Raw genomic sequence first — 26,285 nt, 5'->3', positions numbered from 1 at the left:
ACCCGCCTCCGCCTACCGCCGGATCACGGGAGCTTACAGCGCCGAGCTCCGCCCGAGCAAGCTCCGCCTGCCCCTCTCTTTCACAACCTTCCCTGGAGGCCCCGCCCCCTCAGCCTCCCTTGGCAACCGTCTCCGGGCAGGCTCCGCAGGCTCCGCGCGCCCCGCCTCCTCTGCTCTCGACGCAGCCTCCGGCCCCGACCTCCCAGGATGCAGCGCGCGGGCGGGAGGTTTGGAGCTGAGGGACGCTGCTCCCGCCTGGGGCGTCGGGAACGTGGCGCCTGTCGGACTCAGGACGCGCGGGCTCAGGTATGGCAGGCGCGTCGTCCCACACCTTCCCCTGGCCTTCGCGGGGCCGGGCGGCAGAGCTGGGTTGGCCCCCCTTGTGCCCTCTTTGCGGAATAAGGGGATGGAAACGAGCTTGCCGGGGCCTATGGCCGTCATTCTGTGGAATGATGACTAGATTTTAAGTGCTTGCCGTATTGGATTTTTTCGCTTGAAACTTTCTTCACCCCGCCGCATCTTTCCCACTTGGAGTGTGAGAAATTTATCACGGATTATGTTTTTGAAACCTTTAAACTAGAGCAGTTATAGAAAGTTAAAAGATGTAAGGCACCTTACAGTTTATTAAGCTAGTTCTCAACCGGGGGCAGTTTTATCTCCTAGGAGACATTTGGCAGTGTCTGGAGACAGTTTTGGTTGTCATAATGGGGCAGGGACCAGCTACTGGCCATCTAGTGGGTATTGCTAAATAGCCTGCAATGCATAGGGCAGCCCTTACGACAGTTACCCAGGGCAAAATGACCTTAAGGGCCAAACTTGAGAAAGATTTAGGTTTATAGGGCCCTGGAACAATTTTATGGCTGTCGGCCAAAAAAATGGAAAAGAAATCGTTTTGTGTTCGATAACGCTGCCTTTTTTAAAAAACTGAAAGATCCTGAAAACTAGAAAGAAATGCCCCCATATTTCCACCATCTATAGTCAACCACGATATCCAGCCTTTTTTTTTTTTTTTTTTTAGTGTGTTAAAAATGTGTTTGGGGAAAAATGGACACCTTGTTTAAAAAATAGTTGAATACATTGTTTAAAAATAACATTTCAGCTCTAGCTACAGCCCCCCTCTGGCTCCACTCCCCTACCCTGATACCTATCTCCTCCAGAAATAAACAGTCGTTGGAATTTGGCATGAATCTTTACAGAATCTTTGCTTTTTACATTTTGGACCAGGCTGCCTGGGTTTGAATCCTGGCTCTGTTACTTCCTATTTGGAGGTCTTTGAGAAGGTCCTTAAATTCCATGCCTCCACTTCCCCGTCTGTAGAAGGGGATTATATTGCCTGTAGTATAAGGATGTAGCGAGGAATAAGTCCAAACTGCTTAGAGTAGCACCTGGCACAGAGAAGCACTCCAGGAATGTAGCAATTGTAAGTAAACAAACAAAAAAAAACCCAATAATGTTTTATGTGTTTTGATTTAGATAAATAATGTACTCAAGTATATATACATTTTTCTGTAGCTTAATTTTTTTCATTTAGTTTTTGAAATCTAGCCAGGGCGGTATATGTAGATCTGATTCATTCCTGTTAACTATAGTATGATATTCCATCTGTATGTATTCATTACCCTATTGATGGTCATGGAAGTTTTTACTTTTTTTCTTAAATACAAGTAACAGCACAGTGAACATTCTAGAGCAATGTCTTTGTGCATTATTATGTAGGATTATTTCTCTGGGTTCATGTCTACAAATGAAATTGATGGATGTATGTATTTCAGGTGACTGACAAATTGCCTTCCAAAGTCATCTCTCCCTTTAAGAACTCATAATTATCTCCTAACTAAACTGATGGCTTTGCCTCCATTCTTACCTTCCACCATCGTCAGCACTGTCACCAAGATCTTTATAATTCAGAAGTGTAGTTCCATGATTTCTGTTTTTGAAACCTTTCAGTGGATTATCATTGCTTAGAGAAAGTTAGAAGTAATGACAGAAAACCTTTAACTTAGTCTTTCCTAATCCTCTTAGTGGATCACCATTCCCCCACTTTCACCTACATTTCAGATGCACTAACGTGTTTTGGAAAAGGGAAAATGGAGCTTGGTTCTGGGTAGGCTCCAACAAATGATTTCTAGTTAGAGAGGTAGGAAAACGTACTAACAGCAGACCTATTCTGTAGCCAAGTTGATTTACTTGGGTAAATGTTCTATACGTTGGGAAAAGTACATCTATCGGTATTATGCTTATAAAATTATGTATAATATTAGGTGAAATTTTTAGTGGGGTGTCTTAATTCTACCTTTTTTTTTTCAAAGATACTTTCTGTTGGTCATACTTGATACAGTTTCTCAGACATTTTTAGATTTTATCTGCAGATAATATGCTCTTTTAGGATCTTCCTCAACCAGACAGGTAGTTTATTTAAAGAGTTCTGAAATTTATGACACCCAGAAGAATTTATTAGCATTTAAAAATAACATTGTTTATTTGATAGGAGGCTGGGAGGAAAGAGTGGATGAGGGCGATAATTTATTGCCAGTCTACTATATTTCTGTTAGTGTGTATTATTTCCCTAGTATACTCATCTGTTTTCATTTTATGTAAAAAATATACATAGTCAACTTTGATATATGGTAATACAGAACAGGAAACGCTCAAATTAATTGTGTAGTATTTTATAAATAATCTGTCCCCCCCCCCCCCACTGCTCCCATTAGCTACAGTGGGAGATAAAACTTAACTGGTTTTAACCTGTTTTTTTTTCTCTTGTAAGGGTGTAAGGCACCACAGTGTAAGCCATTATTGTAAGGGTAAGTAAGTAAAAATTCAGATGACCTAGAGACTGGAATAGTAAGCCTGGTGCCCTGATAATCAGGGTTTGATTAATCAGAGCTTGTTTATATTGGTTTTAGAACTTCTAAGTTGAATCTTATTTTCAGTTGTTTCCAGATTATTTCTTTAAAAATTTTTTTTTAAAGTTTATTTTGAGAGAGAGAGAGAACATAAGTCAGGTAGGGGCAGAGAGAAGGAGAGACAGAATCTCAGGCAGGACCCACACTGTCAGCACAGAGCCTGATACAGGGCTCAAACTCACAAACTGAGATCATGACCTGAGCCGAGATTAAGTTGGACACTTAACCGACTGAGCCACCCAGGCGCTCCTGGTTCCAGATTATTTCTTTGTAAAAAAAAAAAATTACCATTTATTCCATAGACTTAAAGGTTTGTTTTATGAACATATGCTAAGAACTTTTAAACAGATGTTGCATTGGTATAAATTAAAATAGATGTACATAGGTATGTGAATTCAATAAGTCTTGAAGATGATAGAAAGTTTGAGAAAAAAATTTATCTTCATAAGTAAATATATTAATAACTTCTAATTTTTAACTCTTAAGGTGATCCATTTTAAATAACTTATTTAAAGTGTGCGTGCTTTTGCAGTAGTATTTAAAAATAGAGACATTTCATGTTACAGTCACTTAAATCTATTTGAATCCGAATCCATGAGAATAAATTTTCTTTTTGCCAAGAGCTCATGCTAAAAGCCTGTTGGATTAGGATTATAACTGGGCTTTGAATGCCATAATAAACTTTATAGCAATGGTTTATACCTTTATCTCAACATCATTCATATGTTCAATACACAATGTTTAGCCTCTATCATTCCAGGTAGTAACTTAAGGATCATAGATCTATTGAGAAAGGGGGAGAAGGTACATGCAAGGTTTTTGAGTTAGGGGACAGTTACCAGATCAAGTTTGTGTTTTTGGACAATAACTGAAGTAGCATAAATAAATTAATACATTGGAGGGGAAGAGAGACTAGAGTAAGGAAGACCAATTTAAGAAGATTTTACCTCAGCCTCAGTGAGAGATGAAAGCCTGAACTACCATAGTGGCAATTGGAACAGAGTTGGAAGATAGTGGTTTCTAGGTTAAGGAACTTGGTGATAACATTAAAAGAACAGAATGTAAGGGGTCTGATTTTCTTAAGTCATAACTTTATTAAGGTGCAACAATACATACTCTAAAGTTAGGAAAGGGGGAGAGTCTGCTGACCATTTAGTAGTCAGATTCTCCTTACTTCTGTCACACTTGGATATTGGTGAACCAGAGCACTGTGTTGATTAAACATTAGTTGTGATACTTAATACTAAAATAACAAATGTAGTACGTTTGATGGAGTCACTGAGTTCCTGAAGTCTCTATTCTCATTTGGCATAATTCTTTTTTCTTTCTTTTGTTCAGCTTGATTGCTTCCCATTACTTTCTTCTAGATTACTAATTCGTTCCTCTGCTTCTTCCAGCCTACTGTTCATTCTATCAAGCATGTTTCTAATTTCCTTTATTGAGCCCTTTTTCTCTGTTATGTTATTACTTATCTCTGTGTTAAGGGTCTCACTCATATCTTCCAAATTCCTTTTCTGTGTAGAAGTTACTTTTGGTTATTTTTAGTACGATTAAGAAAAGTGAAAAACCTTTCGTGTAAGTAGGTAGTAAAAGACAAGTTCTTAGATCTTTATCTCAGATTATGTTGTATTAATGCTAATATATATATATATATATATATATCATTTAATGCTTGAAAAAAGGAAACTTTTTTAGAAATCTAGGAGACCTGACATGTCTGTGGGAAATTTTAAATCAATTATTACTCATATATTTTGTTGTAATACAATGTTTATTTCTTTAAACTAAAAGACAGTTTCATAAGTAAAAGCCACACCTTTGATTTACCTACTTAGCTTCTTTACTGAGACAGCTGAAACTACTTTGTAATATTACTGTCCCAGACCTTTGCATTAGTTGCCTAACAACAAACCAGTAAGCCAGTGACTTCTGCTAGTTTGTATTATGATACAGTATCTCCAGTTACTTCAAGTAATAGGTTTCATGAAATTCTCAAAAACAGTATCATCAACTTAAACAATTACCATGGAGCTATGTATTTATCTGTTACTATATGACAAATTATTCCCAAATTTAGCTTAAAACAGCAAACATTATCTCAAAGTTCCTGAGGATCAAGAATTTTGGAGCAGCATAGCTTGGTTGATCCTTCTGGCTCAGAATCTCTCCAAGGGTCTGAATCATCTCAAGGAGCTGCAAGATCTGATCCCAAGAAGGCTCACTCACATGGCCATTGGCAAAAGGCTGAGGCCTTGCTAACTGTTGGCAGGAAGCATAGTCCCTTGCTGTATGCACCTCTCCACAAGGATGCCTGAGTGTCTTAATAATATGGCAGGTGGCTTTCCTCATTGCAGGTGATCCAAGGGGCAGGTCAACGAGGAAGCCACAGTGCTCTCTGACCCAGTCTTGGAAGTCTCAAATTGTCCCTTCTGCCATATTCTCGTGGCTAAGAGTGAGTCATAATGACCAGCCCTCACTGAGGGAGAGGAGAATTAAGTGCCACTTCTTAATGGAAGGGATTTCAAAGAATTTATGAACATTGTTTAAAACTACAACCAATGATGTATTTGGAAATTCGACAATAAGCTATGGCATCTCCAATTTGAAAGTAGTTGCTGATTAATTTAGTCTGTTTTAATAGAATTGCCTCTAAATTAAAGTTATTTCTATAAAATGCTGCCTTAAGTTAAATTTTTAGATGGTTCAGTGATACTTTTTTTTCTATTTGAACTCTTGGTAGATTTTTATAATAAAAGAACAAGACCTGAGCCTTTGGAGTTTCTCATTCAACAGAGGAGAACATTATTGCTTAATTGCATATGACCTAGTTTTATATCTGAAATGGTTGGATTTCCTGGTGTAAATGATCTGCAAGTAGAAAAGAAAGAGTATGAGTTAGAGTTATTTATAGTGGAGAGGGACCTTTCAGCGTTCCAAAACTGTTAGTATGCGACGGTTCTGATGTTTCCAAGGTTAGGTACTATAGAAACCAGAGCTGGCCATGATGGTGATGATAATGATAATGGTAGCAGCTAACCTTTATTGAGCACTTTCCATGTGCCAGGCTCTATTTTAAGTGGGTTATATTAGTTAATTTAATACCTTGTGAGGTAGTACTGTTACTACACCCTATCTATCATATGTGGATACCGGGCACAAGGGATTAAGTAACTTGCCCAAAGTCATGCATCTAGTAAAAGGCTGGCCAGGCCCACCATTCACATGGTTGTCTAGGCTCTGCAGCGATGTACAATTCATAGCATATGCTGAGCATTTGGTAGCTGTTAAACAAGTGAGTCTGCATATATAGCCACTGAGTAAAGATCAACATCTTTCTCTTACATGTTGTGTTCTGTGTAGGGGGTGTTTCTTTGTTGTTGTAATTTTTTCTGCAGTTAGATTTGGCATGTTTTCTTTTTCTAACTTTATTTTTATTATTTTATTATTATTGACATGTTATATGTTTTAGGTGTACAGAGTATTGATTCAACAATTCTATACATTATTCAGTGCTCACCATTATAAGTGTAGTCATCATACAATGTTATTTCAGTATTATTGACTATATTCCCTAGACTGTACTTTTCATTTCCGTGACTTATTTATAAGTTAGTACCTCTCATTCCCCTTCCTCTATTTTGCCCGTTTCCCAATGACCTCCCCTCTGGCAACCACCAGTTCTCTGTGTTTAAAGAGTCATGTTTTTGTTTGTTCATTTTATTTTTTAGATTCCATGTATAAGTTGAATCCTATAACATTTATCTTTCTCTGTCTGACTTATTCTACTTCATATAATATCCTCTAGGTCCCAGGTATCCATCGATAAATGAATGCATAAAGAGGATATGGGATGTGTGTGTGTGTGTATAAAATATAGATAGATAGATAGATAGATACCTATAAATGGAATATTACTCAGCCATAAAAAAAGAATGAGATCTTGCCATTTGTGACGCCATGTGTGTTCCTTTGTTCTTAATCTACTTTGCTAATTATCTCAGGTTGCCTTACTTATAACCAGTGTTCAGAGTACGGGGGATGCATGCCAGGACAGTGTGGTAGTTAAAAGTGTAGGCTCAGCAGTCAGAAGCCCCTCTTCTGAATCTAGTGTCATTGCCAATTAATTTTGTAACCTTGGAAAGTTTTATGACCTTTGTTTCTCAGTTGAAAGATGTGATGGTAAGAATACTTTAAGAGAATAGTTGTAGGCATTAAATGAAGTTACGTTTTGTATCTGGCATATAAACCTGAATAACTGATAGCTATTATTTAATTCTTATGTTTATTATAATGTTACTAATCCTCTAGTTTTTTCTACTTGGAATAGGAATAGTGACTTCCTTAAGGTCAAAGCTGCACTGTTTTTGCAAAGTAAGATTTAAAATTTATTTCTATTACTCTTATGGTGAATTTTTTTAAAACCGTGGTATGGTGTCTCCTCTTTTTCTTTCTGGGCTTTTCATTTTTACTATAGAGTCTGTATGAGCTCCTGTTTCAGGGAAGCAGGACCCCAAGTGCCTGGGCTGTGGTACCAGTCTAATTTGAATCATTGACTCATTGAATTGTCATTGTAGAGAGGCTAAGGCTGAGAGGAAAAAACCAGGTTTGAGTCCACAGGGTAGAAAATGGGAGAAAAAAGAAAATGGGGAAACCAGATTAGGTTGGTAAGTTTGAAAGAGAGACAAAAGTGGAACCCTTAAGAAATTCCCTGAGCCAGAAAGAATGTCTTCAGGCACTTTCAATAGACCACCTACAGATTCTAATAGATGCTGTTAACACATTCAGTTATCTTTTGTGATGTGGTTATTTGCATCGTTTGCAAACTGTGTTTTTTTTAACGTACAGAGATAATATTTGGGATGGGGCTTTTTGATAAGCATAATGTTGTTAAGATAGCATAAAAAGCTTAAAAATATTCATAAAATTTGTAGTTATCTATGTGATATTTCTCTAACAAACATGTTTTCTTTTCGACTGTCTACTTGATGGCAGTTTTCCTCATTACATTTTTAGGCTTAAAAGCATCAACTGGAATCAATTTGCATTCGAAAATTGGACCAACACGAAGACTTGATATTGTGGAATGACTAGAAAACAATGTCATCTAACGAACAAGAAAGGCTCTTGTGTTATAATGGGGAAGTCCTTATTTTTCGATTGTCTAAAGGAGATGTTGCAGGTAAAGGGCCTGCAGAAATACCCATATTACAAGTCAGGAGAATGGTATTTGACAGAGGAGCAAGAGCTTTTATTCAGAAGTCCACTGGATTCTTTATGCTAAAGGAAGAAAACTCTCATTTAAAAATTGTGTGTTGCAGCTGTGTGTCAGATTTCAGAATTGGAATTAATCTTCCTTATGTTATGATACAGTGCAATAAAAAGAACACTTTCAGATATGTTCTTCTGTTTCTTCACAGTACCAATAAATTTGAAAAACGTTTGAGTTTTAGACTAAGCCATGAGTTGAAGGATGGTGTAACGGTCCTTAATGGCCCTTTAGTTTTATGGAAACGTGCAGAAAAATTCTACCTTATCTCTTCTCTAAATGGCAAAGTTATGACTGTGTCTGTTAATTTTTCCTCTGTTCAGTGGGCAGGGGAGATTGAAAATCTAGGTATGGTGTTATTAGGACCAAAGGCATGTTTTTTATCTGAGGAAGGATGCACCCAAAAGCTTTCAAAATCGGATTATACAATTTGGAAGACCACATTTTGTGTATACTCCCTTGAAAATGAAGAAGTCATAAGTGATGCATACATTATCCCTCCTGCTTATAGCAGTGTGGTAACTTGTGTGCATGTCTGTGCAACTGAGAATGTCAACAACCAGTTAAGAATGTCTCTGATTGCCCTTACTCGAAAGAATCAGCTGATTTCATTTCAAAATGGGACGCCAAAAAGCGTGTGCCAGCTTCCCTTTGGAGATCCTTGTGCAGTTCAGCTTATGGACTCAGGTGGAGGAGAGCTTTTCATCGTATCCTTTAAATCCAATGACATTTGTGCTGTTTGGAAAAAGAACTTTCAGGTATAGTACTTAATTTCATAATCGTTCAATTGGCGTAGTCTTGGATCTATTAAGTATTTATATGTTTCATAGAGCTTATCCTGAAATCTTATTATCCAAATCAATGATTAGTACTGCACTTAAAATCATGTATGGTGCATCATTCTTATTTCTTAAAGTTTTCCAAATGCTACTTGATGAAGGTTTTGCCTTGCTGTTTTGAGTCATAGAACCTTTGAGTTGTTTGGAAGGATATAGATATATAGCTACAATTATTGCATATTTATTTGTCTTTTAATATAACTATTTCTAGTTTTTATTAATGTGACAATTAGATGGGCATTTTTCTAAGTTTAGTTATTTGAGAGAGTGAGTGGGGGAGGGGCAGAGAAAGAGAATCCCAAGCAGGCTCCCATGCTCTCAGCACAGAGCCTGATGTGGGGCTCAAGCTCATGGACCATGAGATCATGACCTGAGCAGAAATCAAGAGTCAGATGCTTAACCGACTGAGCCACCCAAGGCACTCTGAGAGAATTTTCTTTTATCGGCTACTGGAAAACTTAAAAGTGTATATATGCCTTGCATTGCCACTCCTATATTTCTTTTGGCAGCACTATTCTAGAGCTGTAGGTTGTAAATGTGTGTGTGCAAGCATGAGTATATAGCTCTATGGTATTTGCATGTTGAGCACATTCTTATTACTCTCTTCATATAGTTAAGTGCACTTCATGATACTCATGGTGAGGGTGGGAGGAAGGGAGGATATGGGTATACAAATAAGCTTCCTCCCTACATAAGTGAAAAATCACAGCTTTGGAAATTAGCCTTATGTGGGGCAGACTGATACATGGTTATATAGATTGAAGTCTTATAGTCTTACTCTAATACATGCCACCCTCTGTCATCTAGGTGGTGTATCTGCACTGATGCCAGGATTCTGAGTGGGAGTTTTAGCTTTTCTGCCTGAGGAATAAGGGGTATCTGATCCCTATGCTATTGGTTTCTGGGGGGCCGCTCTGGAAGCTTTAAGCTTTAGAGACCTTTATGGAGTTGTCTTGTGTTTTAAACTTTGGGTCTCATGATTTGGTATAAACTGATCACAACTTTCCAGTGGGCTGGGATGGTTCTAGGTGCCCCACTATTAGGATCCATCCCCTTTTGTGTCCCTAATAGCGGCTGTGTTCTCCACCAAGGTTTAGGGTATTAAGTTCATCTTGACTCTTTTTTTTTTTTTTTTTAATTTTTTTTTTCAACGTTTATTTATTTTTGGGACAGAGAGAGACAGAGCATGAATGGGGGAGGGGCAGAGAGAGAGGGAGACACAGAATCGGAAACAGGCTCCAGGCTCTGAGCCATCAGCCCAGAGCCTGACACGGGGCTCGAACTCACGGACCGCGAGATCATGACCTGGCTGAAGTCGGACGCTTAACCGACTGCGCCACCCAGGCGCCCCACGTTCATCTTGACTCTTAAAAGTTAGTCTGCTTTGAGAGCTTTTGAGTGTTTACCACTACCTTCTAGTTACCTAATGCAATTGAATTCCTTGTGTAATTGGTCAGATCACAAATACATACCTGCTAAGGCTTATGAGAATGAGGGTGGGTCATCGTTGAACATGTTGGAGAAAGAATCTTCACTAGAGTTATTCATGAGAAATGTTACAATTTCCAAAATTGTCATGAGAAGTGTTCAAATTTATAAATTATAATAAAATTTTAATGTAGAAATCAGGAACATGACAGACCCTGGACAAACATTGATAAAATATTAAATTTAAGTACCTTGGTATTTATAAAATTGTTGTTTAACTTCCTATGTTTTCTGATCCCCCAATATCTTTAGTTTTTAGTGTTGACACTACCATTTTCATTACTTGTTTATAAGATTGAAGACGACACATTACACCTACATGCAACAAAAGGATTTAGTTTATTTCACATCTGATTTTTTTTCTTTCTCTATTCCTTCTTTTCCACTCTCTTTCAGGTTGCTGCTAAGTGGGAAAAAATTAGCTCAGTACTGATAGATGACTTCATAGGAGCTGGAACTGAACAAGTACTGTTACTTTTTCAGGACTCCTTGAATTCAGATTGCCTGAGTTCATTTACAGTAACAGATCTTGGCAACATAAACTATTCAGTAAGTTATGTGTACTTTTTATATATTACTTTAAGAACCATTTTTGAACATTGGAGCACTTGAAAGCTTTTGACCTAGCATTTAAATATTTGTAATCTCATACAGTAAACTCTTTGAACTTTAAAAATACATTGACTTTTTAAAATTATACATTGAATCTCCTTTCAATAAATGTTACACAAATTGACTATACTTTTTAAAAATATTTATTTATTTTGAGAGTGAGAGAGAGCGTGCATGCACATGAGCAAGTGGGGAAGGGGCAGAGAGAGGGAGAGAAAGAATCCCAAGCAGGCTCCACACTGTCAGGGTAGCACCAGATGCAGGGCTCGATGCCACAACCATGAGATCATGACCTGAGCCAAAATCAAGAGTCAGACCCTTGGGTCACCTGGGTGGCTCAGTTGGTTGAGTGTCTGTCAGGTCATGATCTTGCAGTTTGTGGGTTCAAGCCCCACATCAGGCTCTGTGCTGACAGCTTGGAGTCTGGAACCTGCTTAGGATTCTGTCTCCCTCTCTCTCTGCCCCTCCTGCACTTGCTCTCTTGCTCACTCGCTCTCTCTCTCTCTCTCTCTCTCTCTCTCTCTCTCAAAAATAAACAAACATTAAAAAAAAGAGCAGTTGAACCCTTAACCGACTAAGCCACTCAGGTGCCCCCAAATTGACTATACTTTGGATATAAATTTGAAATATAGTATATCTGGTGTTCACTCACGTGATAGTAATACTGTAAGTTGCCTTTATTGTTGCTTCTGAAAATTCACATTTTATACCGATAAACATGATAACATTGGATTAATTAAGGAATAAAAATGAAACTGCTCTATTAAAAGAAGTAACACTTCATAATATCTTAAGATCTTGGGCAAAAGGGAAATAATACCCCTGAAGTTTCAGACCTATATGAAATATCTGGAAAAATGAGTCTTGTTTTTTTTTCTTAATAAAATGAGGACAATTCCTATTTTCTCTAGTTGTGGGATTTTATAAAAAATCTAGTAAGCTGATACTTTTTGAAGCAGTATACAAGTGTTAGGTCAGTGGTGGTAGTAATAACAGTCATTTTTTTCTAGTTACAAGAAATGATGGGGAAATACATATTTTTTTTGTCTCATGTAAGAGTGTGTAACATGGAAAACTGCCCTTTGGATAAACTTTGTGTTCTGTTAATCCTATGAATTTTCAATTTATTTCAAAATTTCAGTTTTAGTGTATTTTTTTTTGTTTCTTAGAGTGAAACATTGGATTGCAATGAAGATGACTTATTTGAAGACAAAGAAGGGAATCATTATTTGATGGTTCCACCTCTGGAAAGAAGATTGAAAGTTGGTGTCTGTTTGCTTTTTGTTTTTACTTTTTTGGGTTAGTGATATTCTAAATGAAGGAAAGAACATTGAGAGAAAGGATCTCAATGTATAAGCAACTCAGTGATTGGGAAAAAATGGTATTTCAAAGGATCTTTACCTTTTTAGTACCTGTGTAAAAACTATTATGGCATTACTTATAAATGTATTATCTAAAAATGATACCTTTTTGTAGTAAGACTAAATTTAATAAGACTTATAAAACATACGAAGCTCACTTTTGAAAACACATTCTTTCTGGTCTTAAGGATCAGCATGCCATAGTATCTCTTTTAAAAGAGAAGCAAATATGATGAATCATAACATGTACCAAACATGAACAGTTTACCCTCAAATTTTCCCTACAAAGCTCTCTAAGGGAGTTTTTGTTTTTTTCCAAATATATGAAGGTAATGCGTATTCCTTATAAAATACTCAAACCGTTCAAAGAAATATTAAAAAGAAACTAATAATCACCTATGATTCGGCTACTGAGATATAACCAATTTACTGAGATATAACCCTGTGTCTGGCTCTGCACTTTGCCATGTATAGTCTTGTAGATTTTTTAAGTGAATATTTGTAAATTTAAATAGAAATTTGATATGATGCATGTTCTTTTGTAACCTGCCTTTTTTCATTCATAAAAATTTTTAAATACTCAGAAAAGTTCAAAGAATAGTACTGTAGTTATCTCTAGTCCTCACGTGGATGTTAACTATTGGTACTTTAAAAACAATTGTTTGCCTCATCTATGCTTTTGTGTACATATGCACATATGTATCTACAGTTTTGCATAACCATTTAAAGCTTGCAAATACTGTAATACTTCACTCTTATGTATTTTAGCAGAAATTGCCTAAAAAATAAGGACATACTTGTATGTAGCCATACCATACTATTGTTACAGTTAGAAAATTAGTAATAATCTTTTAATCTTATTTACTATTCTCTCTGTATTCAGATGTCTCTAAGTGCCTCAAAAATGTTTTTTATATATGCTTATCTCAGGGTCTGGTCAAAGTTTACACTTGCAGTTGATTCTTATATGTCTTTGTCTTTTTATCTAGAATAATGCCCCTCCCCGCTTTTTTACAATGAGACTAATGAGGAGGCGAGGCCAGTTGTCCGTCTTTTTGGATTTATCTGTTTCCTTGTGTTGTCATTTTACTTTTTTCTCTGTCCCTGGCAAACTTCTTTCGTAAAGGGCCATATAGTAAATATTTGTACTTTGCAGGCTCTTCAAAACATTTTTGTAACTATTTTAATTATTAATGTGAATTTACTAAATGCTTATTGAACACATATTAGATATGCATGTTGGCAATAGACAATAAAATATCATAGTGGACATGGAACCAAAAAGGAAAAGATTGATTACATTAAGCCTTTTGTGCCCTGGGGGCGCCTGGGTCGCTCAGTAGGTTAAGCAGCTGACTTCTCAGGTCATAATCTCGCAGTTCATGAGTTCAGGCCCCACATCCGGCTCTGTGCTGACAGTTCAGAGCCTGGAGCCTACTTCAGATTCTGTCTCCCCCTCTCTCTGCCCCTCCCCCACTCATGCTCTGTGTCTGTCTTTCTCTTTCTCTCAAAAAAATAAACATTTAAAAAGTTAAAAAAAAACCTTTTGTGCTCTGAACAAAATAAAATATATAAAAAGACAAATTATGTAAATAGTTATTGTAACAAGCGATGAAGGATTAATTTCCTTGGGACGTTTGGGTGGCTCAGTCACTTGAGCATCTGACTCTTGATTTTGGCTCAGGTCATGATCCTAGGGTCATGGGCTCGAGCCCTGTGTCTGGCTCTGCACTAATGTGGAGACTGCTTAAGATTCTCTCTCTCCTTCTGCTCCCTCCCCCTCCCTCTCTCTCTCTCTCTTAAAAAAATGATTAATTTCCTTAATATGAATATGCATTCAGAAACAGTATTGCTGAGAATGTAAAGTGGCTCAACCTCCTCAGAAGGAAAGTTGTTACAGCTATTAAAATGTGGACAGGACTTTTCTTCTTACTCTCGCCATTTTACTTCTAGAAATCTGTCCTAAGGATATACTTGTACAGTAAACAAAGATGATTTTATAGGAATGTTTATATAGTATTTATAGACAACAAAATTCAGTCTAAATATCCATCATTAGGAGTTTGGCAAATCAGTTATCATATACCTGAACTATGGAATACCATGAAGCTATCAAGAAGAATAAGGTAGATCTTTATACTGAGTTAGAAATGATGCCAAAATAATTTAATTTATGAAAGCATGACTTGTAGAAATTCCACCTCTGGTAATGTGTCACCTACTTTATTTGGACCAACTCTTCTGATAAAACCAAGTTAAAATCATAGTTGAAATATGTCTTTAAGATCTCCCTAAAAGCTTCAGAGAGGTGAAAATATAAATTATCAGGCCAAGCTCTAAAGGCTGGAACCCAGAGAGAACCCAGAGAACACTGATACTGCTTTTGCCCTGGGAGCATTTGTGTTTAACCTAAAGCAGTAGTACCCTAGGCAACTGGCAGAAACAAACACAAAGTCCTCTCTCAAAACACACATTTATCCACGGCCTCTTATAAGTCTCACAAGTAATTTTTCAAAGAAAATGAGCCACCCACAGAATAACTAAGCACATAAACAAGGCATCATGAGCAACTGTTCACTGAAAATGACCAAATAGCATTTCTATGAACTAAAAAATACATTGAAATAAAAATGTCTCATCAGATGAGTTTAACAGCTGACTCAAAGAGATACAGAGCAAAGAAGCAAACCAAACTATGTTACAAAAATTATTCAGAAGGTAGCACAGAGTCGTTGGAGGAAAATATTAAAAAAAAACACACAGGGGAGGCAGGAACATATGAAAGTGAATAAGACATAGTTGCATGTCCATTTTATTTCAAGTATCCACACGTTATTACTAGCTCTCAATTTGGATAAAAACATTTCCAAGTGTTGGAAGGCCTTTTAGAGATTAACAAGTCTTCCTTCCCCCTCCCCCATTTTATGTATGAGGAAGCAAATAGCCAGAAAGGTTAAGTGACAGGCAGAACTTGAACCAGTGTCCGTTTCACCGTTCTTTCCCTTATAAAATTTGTTTTCCAACTGAACGGTTGGAAGGAAACAAGTTGGAGGGGAAACAGGGAGACCAGGACCTTGGAGAAACTTGTGCATGTGTACAGGAATGTTCACAGCATCACTGTTTGTAATAGCCTATGCCTGGATATTATCCAGGTGTCCATCAACAGAAGGATGGAGAAGTGAGCTGGTATGGTCACATGATGGAATACTACAGAGCAATGAAAGTCTACAACTACTAGTGACAAATGGGATGACTCTAAAACCTGGTACATACAGAATGATTCCATTCATAAAAGGTGTCAAAGCAAAACACACAAAAAGCTAAAAATACTCTTTAGGAGTTACGGTGATGGTAAAATTATGTAGACAAGGAAGTTACCTTAAGAGGCCAGGGTAGTGTTGCCTCCGTTGGAAAAAGAGGAGTTGGTGACTAGGGAGGGTCCACGGGCAGCCAACTGTGTATGGTTATTTGGGTGTTGACTTCATGATTAGTTTGTAAAGTGTTTTCTGTATTCACTCTTCTCCATGTGTAAGAGAAATCACAATAAAAACAAAAAAGCAAGGTCTGGTGTCTTGTAGCGCCCTATGCGCCTGTATTTGGTTTGGGGTGGATTTTACTTCCTTAGAGTGAGGAGAAAGACAGCATTCCTTAACATAAGCATGGAAAGGTTCTAGAAAGATAAACAATATGTTGGCTGTACAAATGGGATTGAAGGTCTAGAAAAGAAAGTTGAAATGTATTTTTATGCTGTTTAAATGTGCTACCATGTGGTTATTTTTATAGTTTTATAATAGTACTTTACAACATAGAATATTTGAATAATCTAATGATTCACTATTTAGTCCTGGAGTTGGGGGCGGTGCATATTGAAAGTAGGGAAGAGAGAACACAGGTAACTTTTGAGGGTACCTTCATTGTCAGTCTGCCTACATATTCCTCTCTTCTACTCCCTACCCCTCCAGTATTCTCCAGTTAGACTCTCCCCCTCTGACGTGTCCAGCTCCCTCTCCGTGTCTAGCTCCCTCTCCGTAAGTCACAAATTACTCAGGGAGTGAGTGATACAGTGTGAATAATGTGGAGCCCACAGAAATAGGTCAACAGATGGTTTTTAAATAATAGCTAGACACTTTACCTACTTTGTGCAGTGAGGTAAGATATAATTCAGTCTTTACTTTCTAACTTCTGTTCACCAATAAAAAGTTAGGGAATTTACCTGACTTTAACTGTAATTTGAAAGAAAGGAATTTAAAAACAGGATGCGTTTTGTTTTCCAGTATAGAAAAACATGTTACATTAAAAGCTGGATTAATACTTCAATAGTCTCAGGTATCCATCTGAAATGAAATAGCTTCTGTAAGTTCAAAGACATGACTTTAAATTTTCAGTAGCAAAATATATTTCATGAATGTTCCATCTTTGGTAGTGAAATCTATTTATCTGATATAAAAAAAGGAATGGATTGCTCTTTGCCCAGTCTTTGTTTTCTGTAGTTAAGAGTTGACCCCAGCACTGAGTTTATTAGCACAAAATTAAACTTGTAACAGTTTGGGGGCTATGTGTTATCTTTAAAATTTGCTATAGGGGCACCTGGGTGGCTCAGTCAGTTGAGCGTCTGATTCTTGATTTTGGCTCAGTTCATGATCCCAGCGTCATGGGATCAAGCCCTGCATTGGGCTCTGTGCTGAGTGTGGAGCCTGCTTAGGGTTCTCTCTCCATCTGCCCCTCTTCCCAGCTTGTATGCCTGTGCTGGCTGTCTCTCTCTCTCTCTCTCTCTCTCTCTCTCTCTCAAATAATAAATAAATAAATTTGCTATAGATGTTATATTAAACAGGATTTCAAATAGTATCAAATTAAAAGTGACCATTTCTACTCATAATGATGTCTTTGCTTTTTGAAGCTGAAATTATTTCAGCAACGAGAAAAATAGTTTTCTTGTGGGGGATAGGAGTGTTGGTAGGCCTGAATTTTTATTCATATGGATTACACATTCATGTTCGTATTGATTGATTACTTAATTCAGTGGTGAAATGCATGCTAATACATTGGCATTCTCTCAGTTTGATATCTAAACTCTGTTGCAGTTACTTGCTCTGTTTTTTCCTTTATAATTACTTAACATTTACAAAGAAAATAGTTTTGCTCTGAGAAGTATTCTCTGCTTTTCGATGGAAAAATGAATTAATAAATGAATTTGGAGAAAGTACTTTCTGAATTAATGGTATTGTCAGACTTCATTTGAAATGATGTCTCTGGCAATGATTTTTTTTTTTTTTGCTACTCAACAGGTTGGATTGGCTTCTATTCAGGAATTAAAGCAGCATCTCTTGCTTAAGGAAAAAATTATTTCAAAATATTGGAAAATTTTAATAAACCTGATTCAAGGGAAAGATGAAAGTACATCAGCTGCAGAGAAGGTAAAATTCATCATGTGACCATTGTATCATTTTATGAATTGAAAATCTACAAGCTATTGGAAGTCATTTTTTTTTTACTTTTTAATTTTTTCCTTTTTTAAAAAATTTAAATTTTAGTTAACATAAAATGTAATATTAGTTTCAGTAGTGGAATTTGGTGATTCATCACTTACATATGACACCCAAGTGTTACAAGTGCCCTCCTTAGTACCCATCACCCATCTAGCCCATCTGCCACCTACCTTCCTCTGTCAACCCATAGTTTGTCCTCTGTCATTAAGAGTCTCCTGTGGTTTATTTTAGTCTCTTCTCTTTCATTCCCCTGCTTCACCTATGTTTATCTGTTTTGGTTCTTAAATTCCACATAGGAGTGAAATCATATGGTATTTGTCTTTCTCTGATTGATGTATTTCACTTAGCATAATACATTCTAGTTCCACCTACTTCATTGTAAATGGCAAGATTTCATTCTTTTTGATGGCTGAGTAATATTCCATTGTATGTATATGTATGTACATGTGTGTATGTATATACGTACATACGTACATACCACATCTTTATTCATCAGTCGATGGACATTTGGGCTCTTTCCATAGTTTGGCTATTGTTGCTAATGCTTGTATAAACATTGGGGTGCGTGTACCCCTTTTGAATCTGTACTTTTGTATCCTTTGGGTAAATAATAGTGCAATTGCTGGGGTGTTGGGTAGTGCTGTTTTTAGTTTCTTGAGACAAACCTCCATGCTCTTCTCCAGAGTAGCTGCACCAGTTTGCACCATTTGCACTACCAACAGTGTAGGAGGGTTCCCCTTTCTCTGAATCCTTGCCCACACCTGTTGTTTCTTGTGTTGTTCATGTTAGCTATTCTGACAGATGTGAGGTGGTATCTCACCATGGTTTTGATTTGTATTTTCCTTATGATGAGTGATGTGGGGCATCTTTTCATGTGTCTGTTAGCCATCTGGATGTCTTCTTTGGAAAAGTGTTTATTCATGTCTTCTGCCCGTTTCTTCACTGGATTATTTGTTTTTTGGGTGTTGAGTTTGATAAGTTCTTTATGGATTTTGGATACTAACACTTTATCAGATATGTTGTTTGCAAATATCTTCTCCCATTCTGTAGGCTGCCTTTTATATTTGTTGATTGTTTCCTTTTCTGTGCAGAAGCTTTTTATCTTGATGAGGTCCCAATAGTTAATGTTTGCTTTTGTTTCCCTTGTCTCTGGCACCATGTCTAGTAAGTTGTTCTGGCCGAGGTCAAAGAGGTTTGTTTATCCTCTTTGTGTTATCCTCTGGGATTTTGATGGTTTCCTGTCTCACATTTAGGTTTTTCATCCATTTTGAATTCATTTTTGTGTATGGCGTAAGACAGTGGTGCAGTTCCATTCTTCTGCATATTGCCATCCAGTTTTCCTAGCACCATTTGTTGGAGAGACTGTCTTTTTTCCATTAGATATTCTTTCCTGCTTTGTCAAAGATGAGTTGATCATATAGTTGTGGGTCTTGAAGAGTTATTTACATTGGAATATTTGGATATATTGGAAAATTCCACTCAATGGAGGCAAGAAGCAAAGTGGCAGGGATTATAATGCTGGACTTTTGTGACTTAAAAATATTTGATTAAGGAGTCAGTATTTTACCAATTTGCAAATTATTCTTAATCTATAGGATACTAAAATCCCAGTTGTCAGGAGCCTTGGGGAACAAGTCCTTTTGTTTAAAAGATTTAACTATTAAACATTTTTATTTGTGTAGTTTCAATAGAAAACACCCCTAAGTGAATTATATATTTTCTGACTTCTTAAACAGAATATACTGAGCATTATGTAACCTTTTATTAATGAATACATAATTTCATCATTATTATAATAATTGTTCTTTTCATCTATTGCAGTGTTCATTTCTAAGGCTATTTATTCTTGTAGTTAATGCCCCCAAATTGCTGTGCTTTTTTAGTGTTTATATCTCCTTTTTATAATTTTACTCTCATTTTCTTTATGGTTGACCAGCATAAGAACCTCTTTAGGTTCGTGTAATTACTTATGTCAGTACAGTAGTGTAGAAGGTTACCAAAAACTCCTTCAACTTCATAAAAAATAGTATTTATGAACATTAGTTCCATACAGAGAAAGACAGTGTAGTAAAATTACAAATAAATTAAGAAAAGCTGGACATGGAGAAACTTGATACTACATTTTACTCCCTCAAGTCACCTTAGTGCCTAGCTCGGAATTCCTTCTAGATTGACCAGTCTTGCAGCAGTCTATGCCTTGTGTCTGTATTTCAGTCTTAGCAACATGAGGACTTGGGTCCAAAATATGATTCCATTAATGTAAGAATCATAACAAAAGCACAGCATGTTGCTTTTCTGTATTACTGTTCTAATCTCTTGGGAAAGCTCATGAAAGTCATTGTTAAAAGTCTCCCCCATGTCCCTTTCCCACCTCATACCAGTGATTTTGCTAGTATTAGAAAAGGGGAAGAAATGTTTCGAAATTAATGCACTGAAGTAATTATGTGCAAGGCACCATTTTGGGCTGTTTACATGATTAATTTTAAAAGCAATTCTGGCAGGCAGTAAAAATTACCCCAGGTTTCAGATGAATGGCCTGTCTCAAATCTCACAGCTCCTGGCAAAGGTATCAGATTCCTAGAAACTTGCTCAGCCTACTATAATGTAAGTGTATCTTATTACATATCACATACGTTTTTTCAGTAATTACCACATAGAGGAGCAGTATAGAGTAATGGTTAAAATAGGACATGGGCTCTGGAACCAGTCTACTTTGGTTCAAATCCCAGCTCTGCCACTTGCTAGCTGTGTGACCTTAGCCTCCTATCTTCCTTACCTGGAGAACGTACATAATAATACTACCTAACTAAGGTACTGGGGGTTTTGTGAAGGTTAAGCAGATTGAATCCTGAGTAACACTGAGAACAGTGCTGGACACGTAGTAAGCATTCAGTAAGTGTTCTGAATCATTATGATTATTATTTCTCCTCCTCCCACCATTTCTATTGTTGTTATAAATCGATATATGTGTGGAAGTGAGTGAATATGGCCTGGACTTTAAGAGTACAATTTTAGCCATGATTGATCACCAGTCTAAAGATTTTTAATCAGTTTTATTTGTACGAAATTTTACAGTTATCATTTTATTTAAAAAAAATTTTTTTTTTTTTTAGCCGAGAAAGATCACTCTTTTTATTTTTTTTTTTCAACGTTTATTTATTTTTGGGACAGAGAGAGGCAGAGCATGAACGGGGGAGGGGCAGAGAGAGAGGGAGACACAGAATCGGAAACAGGCTCCAGGCTCTGAGCCATCAGCCCAGAGCCTGACGCGGGGCTCGAACTCACGCACCTCGAGATCGTGACCTGGCTGAAGTCGGGCGCTTAACCGACTGCGCCACCCAGGCGCCCCTACAGTTATCATTTTAGTCTAAGTCACTTTAATAATCTTTGGATTGTTCTCAGCCCACCCAGGACATATATTATCAGGTTATTTTGGACTCCAAGTTTATATCTTTGCTGGCTCTGTGTTGGATACCCCATCTTGTTTCCAGTCAGGCCATGCTTCTTGGTCTCAGTAGATAGTTTATTATATATAGGTTCTATAAATTTTGTTTTAGTGATTTATATATAGCCTATAGTATAAAATGGTATGGTGCAGATGACAGTGTATTTTAAAATATGTAAGCTTTAAGGCCCGACTGAAAGCTGATTTACATTATTTTTTTAGTTTTGCCACATTGGTAGTTTTTTTGGTAGTAAGTTATTAAACATGTTTTTCTTTAAGGCACATCTTGTTACTCTTTGTGGTAAAGAAGAAAGCCCTGTCTGCACCTTTGAGGAAAAGATACCAGATGATTTTCAAGATTCAGAACGGCTAATAGAGAAGATATGGTACCGTGTAATAGATGATAGCTTGGTTGTTGGAGTGAAAACGACATCTTCTTTGAAGCTGTAAGTATCATGATAACATTATCTTGATGGTCTAGAATAGCAGTGTCCAACAGAAATATAATGTTAGCCACATAAGGAATTTTAAATGTTCTAATCAGCCATGTTAAAAATGTAAATGGAAACAGGTGAAATTAATTTTCACAATATTGTATCCAAAACATTATCATTGCTGAGGGGTAAACAATGTTCTATATTAAAAAGTAGAGTTTATTCAGGTTATTTAGGGGAGTATAGAATACAATTTTTACTCTAAACCGGGGGTGGGGGGAGAAAGCTACCTCAAAAATAAAATCCAGCATTATTTTACTGTTCCTTTCTCCTAAGGAAATTATTTTCCTAAAGTTCAACGTATTTACAGTGTTGTTGGCTTTCCTATTTCAAGAAATGTGCTATTACAGGATCTTTAAAAATATGTTTGGTTTTTGCACTTAATTTTTTGATCATTTGAAATGATACTTTCTAGGAAAAGAGAGGATATAGTTTTGTTATTGTTTGTGTAGCATTTAATCATCTCTTTGATTCTAAAGAATGAGCTTTTGGACTCAACTCTGGATTTTTTACAGGTCCCTGAATCATGTGACTTTATCACTGGTAATGGATCAAGCTCATAGCTCCAGCTGTCGGCTTATTAAGTGTCACAATAGGGTGATCAAGTTGAGTAGGGATTTTCCCCCAGCATCACACTCAGTGCCATGTGAAATAGGATCAGAGGCAAAAAGGATCAAGTTGACTATTGATAGTGAGGAAGAGGGAGAGGAAGAAGAAGAAGAGGAGGAGAAGGATGAGGAAAGCTCTGCTGGAGAACAAGCATCTGAGAAAGAGTGTGTGCAAGTCATTACTGCTGTAACACCTTTTTCACCACTTTTAGCATTCATTGATTTCTGTTGCATTGTGCTGCTACAAATTAGGGAGAGGGAAAATGGTAACTCTTCTGAAGATCATTATGTTTGGTGTGGCAGACTTTTCATAAGTCCAGAAGATCTTTCAAGTAGGAAATACCTGCTGATATTTCCAAAGAAGAAACCTATAGGTAATTTTTGTTGGTACTTTTTAATCATATATCTAATTGAATTAGAAAATTTTAAGAACTCTTTCGATTTGATAATGGACAGTTTAATGACAGAGCTTGTGACATGTTTTTCTCATAGAACACGTGGAAGATCTCTTTGCACTTCTCACAGCATTTAACAGAGCTTGTTTTCAAATCACATCGCCCACCTATTCTCTGACTTCAATGAAGACGTGGCTACTAGAACACATGAAATGTGAAGTAATCCAAGAATTTCCAGAAATTTGCTTTTGCAAAAGGCCAGGAAGTTTCTATGGCACACTCTTTAACTGGAAACAAAGAACACCATTTGAAGGGATTTTGATAGTCTATTCCAGGTAATGCCCATCAAGTTGGAATATGTCCAGAGAAGTTAGTGCATATGTGTGTGGTCCAAGAGTCATCTCCAGAGTAGATATCTGTGTCACTGTGGGACACGTTCAGGTCATTGCCTGGGATAGCATGAATGGACACAGGTGGCCTCATTTAGAAACTGAAGCTTTTTTTTTTATTTAAAAAAATTTTTTTTTTCAACGTTTATTTATTTTTGGGACAGAGAGAGACAGAGCATGAACGGGTGAGGGGCAGAGAGAGAGGGAGACACAGAATCGGAAACAGGCTCCAGGCTCTGAGCCATCAGCCCAGAGCCTGACGCGGGGCTCGAACTCACGGACCGCGAGATCGTGACCTGGCTGAAGTCGGACGCTTAACCGACTGCGCCACCCAGGCGCCCCAGAAACTGAAGCTTTTAACTTCATGTTTGTTTTTGGCTTTTTTTTTTTTTAGTCGGTTAGGACCTAATAGTTATTTTAAGATTTCTACTTATCTTTCCCCGACAATGAAATTTTAAAAATAGAATACTGATGTTATTACTCAGAGAAAAAAATGTCATCAGGAAGCAACTGATTAACATTAATGGATTGGTATAGGATATGTATATTTGATTGCTACAATCTGAATTATATCAAAAGATCACATGCAGGCAGTATTGGTTCTATTCATCAGTAGATGAATATTAAGTGATTACTACAGTAAGTTGTACACGACTGCTTTGTGCTGTCCCGAGTTTTGTAATATTGTGTTTGTTTTTTTTATTTCAGGAATCAAACAGTTTTGTTCCAGTGCCTTCATAATCTCATCGGAGCTCTCCCTATAAATTGTTTCTTGAAAAAACTAAAATCAGGAAGTGAGGATTTCCTAATTGATCATTTGGCATCATCTTTGGAGAAGGAATTGGTTATCCTTGGTTCTCTTTCTTCTGCCTTAGTTGAGGTTGAAAACAACTTGGTGCAGAGTTGTGAAGCAAGCAAAGAAAAGAGTAGTGGTGTTGTGGCTGCTTTATCAGACAGAAAGGAAAACATCCATCCCTACAGAAAAGAATTTCAGAGAGAAAAGACGCAAACGTTGGGGACGAACCTAAAAGTGAGTGGTGCTCTTTATAGAGAAATGACTTTGAAATTAGCTGAGGTTCAGCTGAGATCAGACCTTGCTGCACAGAAACTGGCTGGTTTATAATTACCATCTCAATTTGATTATATTTCGAAATATAGTTTCTCTGCCAGGACGTTTTGGTTCCACATTTGTTTTAATTTTACATTCTGTGCCTCCTTTGCAAAAATAAAGATCGAGGCTTTACCGGCGGTGCACAGAACAGCACGCCTTAGAACAGCAATTGTCAGCTGGGGTCATTTTGCTTCTCTCCACCCACATCCCCCACCTAGGGATTTGGCTGTGTCTGGAGACGTGGTGTTTTTTTTTTTGTTTTTTTTTGTTTTTGTTTTTTTTGGCTGTGAGAAGTAATTGGGGGTGGGGAGGGTGTGGCAGGGCTGCTATTCGCATCTCGTGGGTGGAGACCAGGGGTGCTGCTAAACACCTTACTCTGCACAGGATAGCTCCCACGACAAACAGTGACGCTGCCCCAAATGTCAGTAATGCCAAGGATGAGAAATCCTACTTAAAGTTACCACTTAAGTGAAGACTGAAGTGATCTAACAGTATTTTGGTCCAAACCTTTAAAAAAGTAAATGTTCCTTTTATTGTATCCTGTTTAGTAGAACCTAGCGTATAAAAATCCGCTTCAAACAGATAAACAAGGTTGTTAGGATTCACAAGTTTCTGTGGAAACTGAAATGGCAGTGTCTAGGTGAGACCATTAAAATGAAAATCTTTGAACCCCTTGTTAATTTAAATTTTATTAGAAAGCTCCTTGGAAATTGTGTAAGTCTATAGAAATATGAAAGTTTTAGGGCATTTTTCTGAAAAGCATATTTCTTTCAAAAGGCTAAACATACTTCATACACCACTCTTTAAAAAAACTGAAAATGGCTTTAAGCTGTTTGTAATTCCAACTCCAGGCCAAGGTAAGATACAGAATTGTAACTAAAGTAACTTAAAGAATATGATGCTCCCTTAGGGACTGAGAAATTTCAAAATAAGTGAAAATTCACTGAACAGTTAAAAAGTGATTTTTAAGAGGTCCAGTGAGACATTTCAAAGGGGTAAAGATTCAGCCTATTCTTTTTTGGGAAAAATAAGAATTCTGGAGTAATGAGAGAATGTCAGGAGAGGGGAAGACACAAAAGGGCATGGGCCAAAAAGAGTGTTTTGGATTCTTTTCTCTCTAAAATGTTAAGTGAGATGGAAGTTTTGATCTCAGTTGAAAGAAAACAGATGATGATAGAAAGTGGCATTTCATGCTTGCAGCTCTGAAGTGCTAATTTCCACCATACCTTCAAAATGCTTGTGCCTCATGATCTGGTGATGCAGATGGGTTTAGAAAATATAGGTTATAACTTTCTTGTCTTGGTTTTTATGATTGTCCATATAACATGCTACCTCTCGTTTTAGTAATCCATTACGAGTGGAGATAGAACTCTTCAGCTCTCTTTCAGGATTAATTATGGAAGTCTGGAAGCATTATGTGTCAGAAGATACATTCAAACTGCCTGTGACATGTTCTGAAAGAACAGCCATGTATAAAATATAGGAACTAAATTGTAAAATGGAGGCTGTCAGAAAGTAAACAATTTAATTATAATAGTTTATTGCTAGGAAAGTTAGGATAATTGAAGAAAAGCATGTTGCTTATTTTTTTTTTTATCTATAAAAGGAACCAAAAAGCATTACTCTATATACACCAAAAAACCTCTTTGCAAGTGAGTTTTGTACTCCAGTATGTTTTTTCTACTCACTACATACAAGAAAAGGCAAAGTTGCAGCAAATGATGCCCTTGCCACTCTCTTATGAGTCACTAGTGTTTGTACCTGTAAGCACATTCTTCAGACCACTGCCCTCTTGAATCTGAGGGTACCCTCAAAAACGCTTCTCCCAAATCCACACTGAAGTGAAAATGAGTTTTGTTTTAGAATGGAGCATGCCACAGTTTTC

The 26,285-nt window shown here is 37.1% G+C and overlaps 1 protein-coding gene across 2 annotated transcripts; it reads left to right on the top strand.

Moving 5' to 3' along the window:
* Window positions 1-187: 187 nt before the first annotated feature.
* On the top strand, window positions 188-26,004 carry FANCB (FA complementation group B). 2 transcript variants are annotated; one of them, XM_047844629.1, is made up of 9 exons: window positions 188-306; window positions 7,920-8,930; window positions 10,896-11,048; window positions 12,281-12,373; window positions 17,758-17,886; window positions 21,683-21,849; window positions 22,413-22,879; window positions 22,998-23,235; window positions 23,998-26,004. In XM_047844629.1, the coding sequence occupies exons 2-9, from the start codon at window positions 8,004-8,006 to the stop codon at window positions 24,410-24,412; spliced, it is 2,589 nt and encodes an 862-aa protein (XP_047700585.1). In that variant the 5' UTR covers window positions 188-306; window positions 7,920-8,003; the 3' UTR covers window positions 24,413-26,004. The 2 variants fall into 2 exon arrangements, with proteins under 2 accessions (XP_047700585.1, XP_047700583.1); XM_047844627.1 differs by having other exon boundaries at window positions 234-306; window positions 7,899-8,930.
* The last annotated feature ends 281 nt before the right edge of the window (window positions 26,005-26,285 follow it).

The sequence above is a fragment of the Prionailurus viverrinus genome, chromosome X (genome assembly GCF_022837055.1).
Source record: "Prionailurus viverrinus isolate Anna chromosome X, UM_Priviv_1.0, whole genome shotgun sequence".
Classification (NCBI taxonomy): Eukaryota; Metazoa; Chordata; class Mammalia; order Carnivora; family Felidae; genus Prionailurus; species Prionailurus viverrinus.
This window is presented reverse-complemented; position numbering and strand designations above follow the sequence as displayed.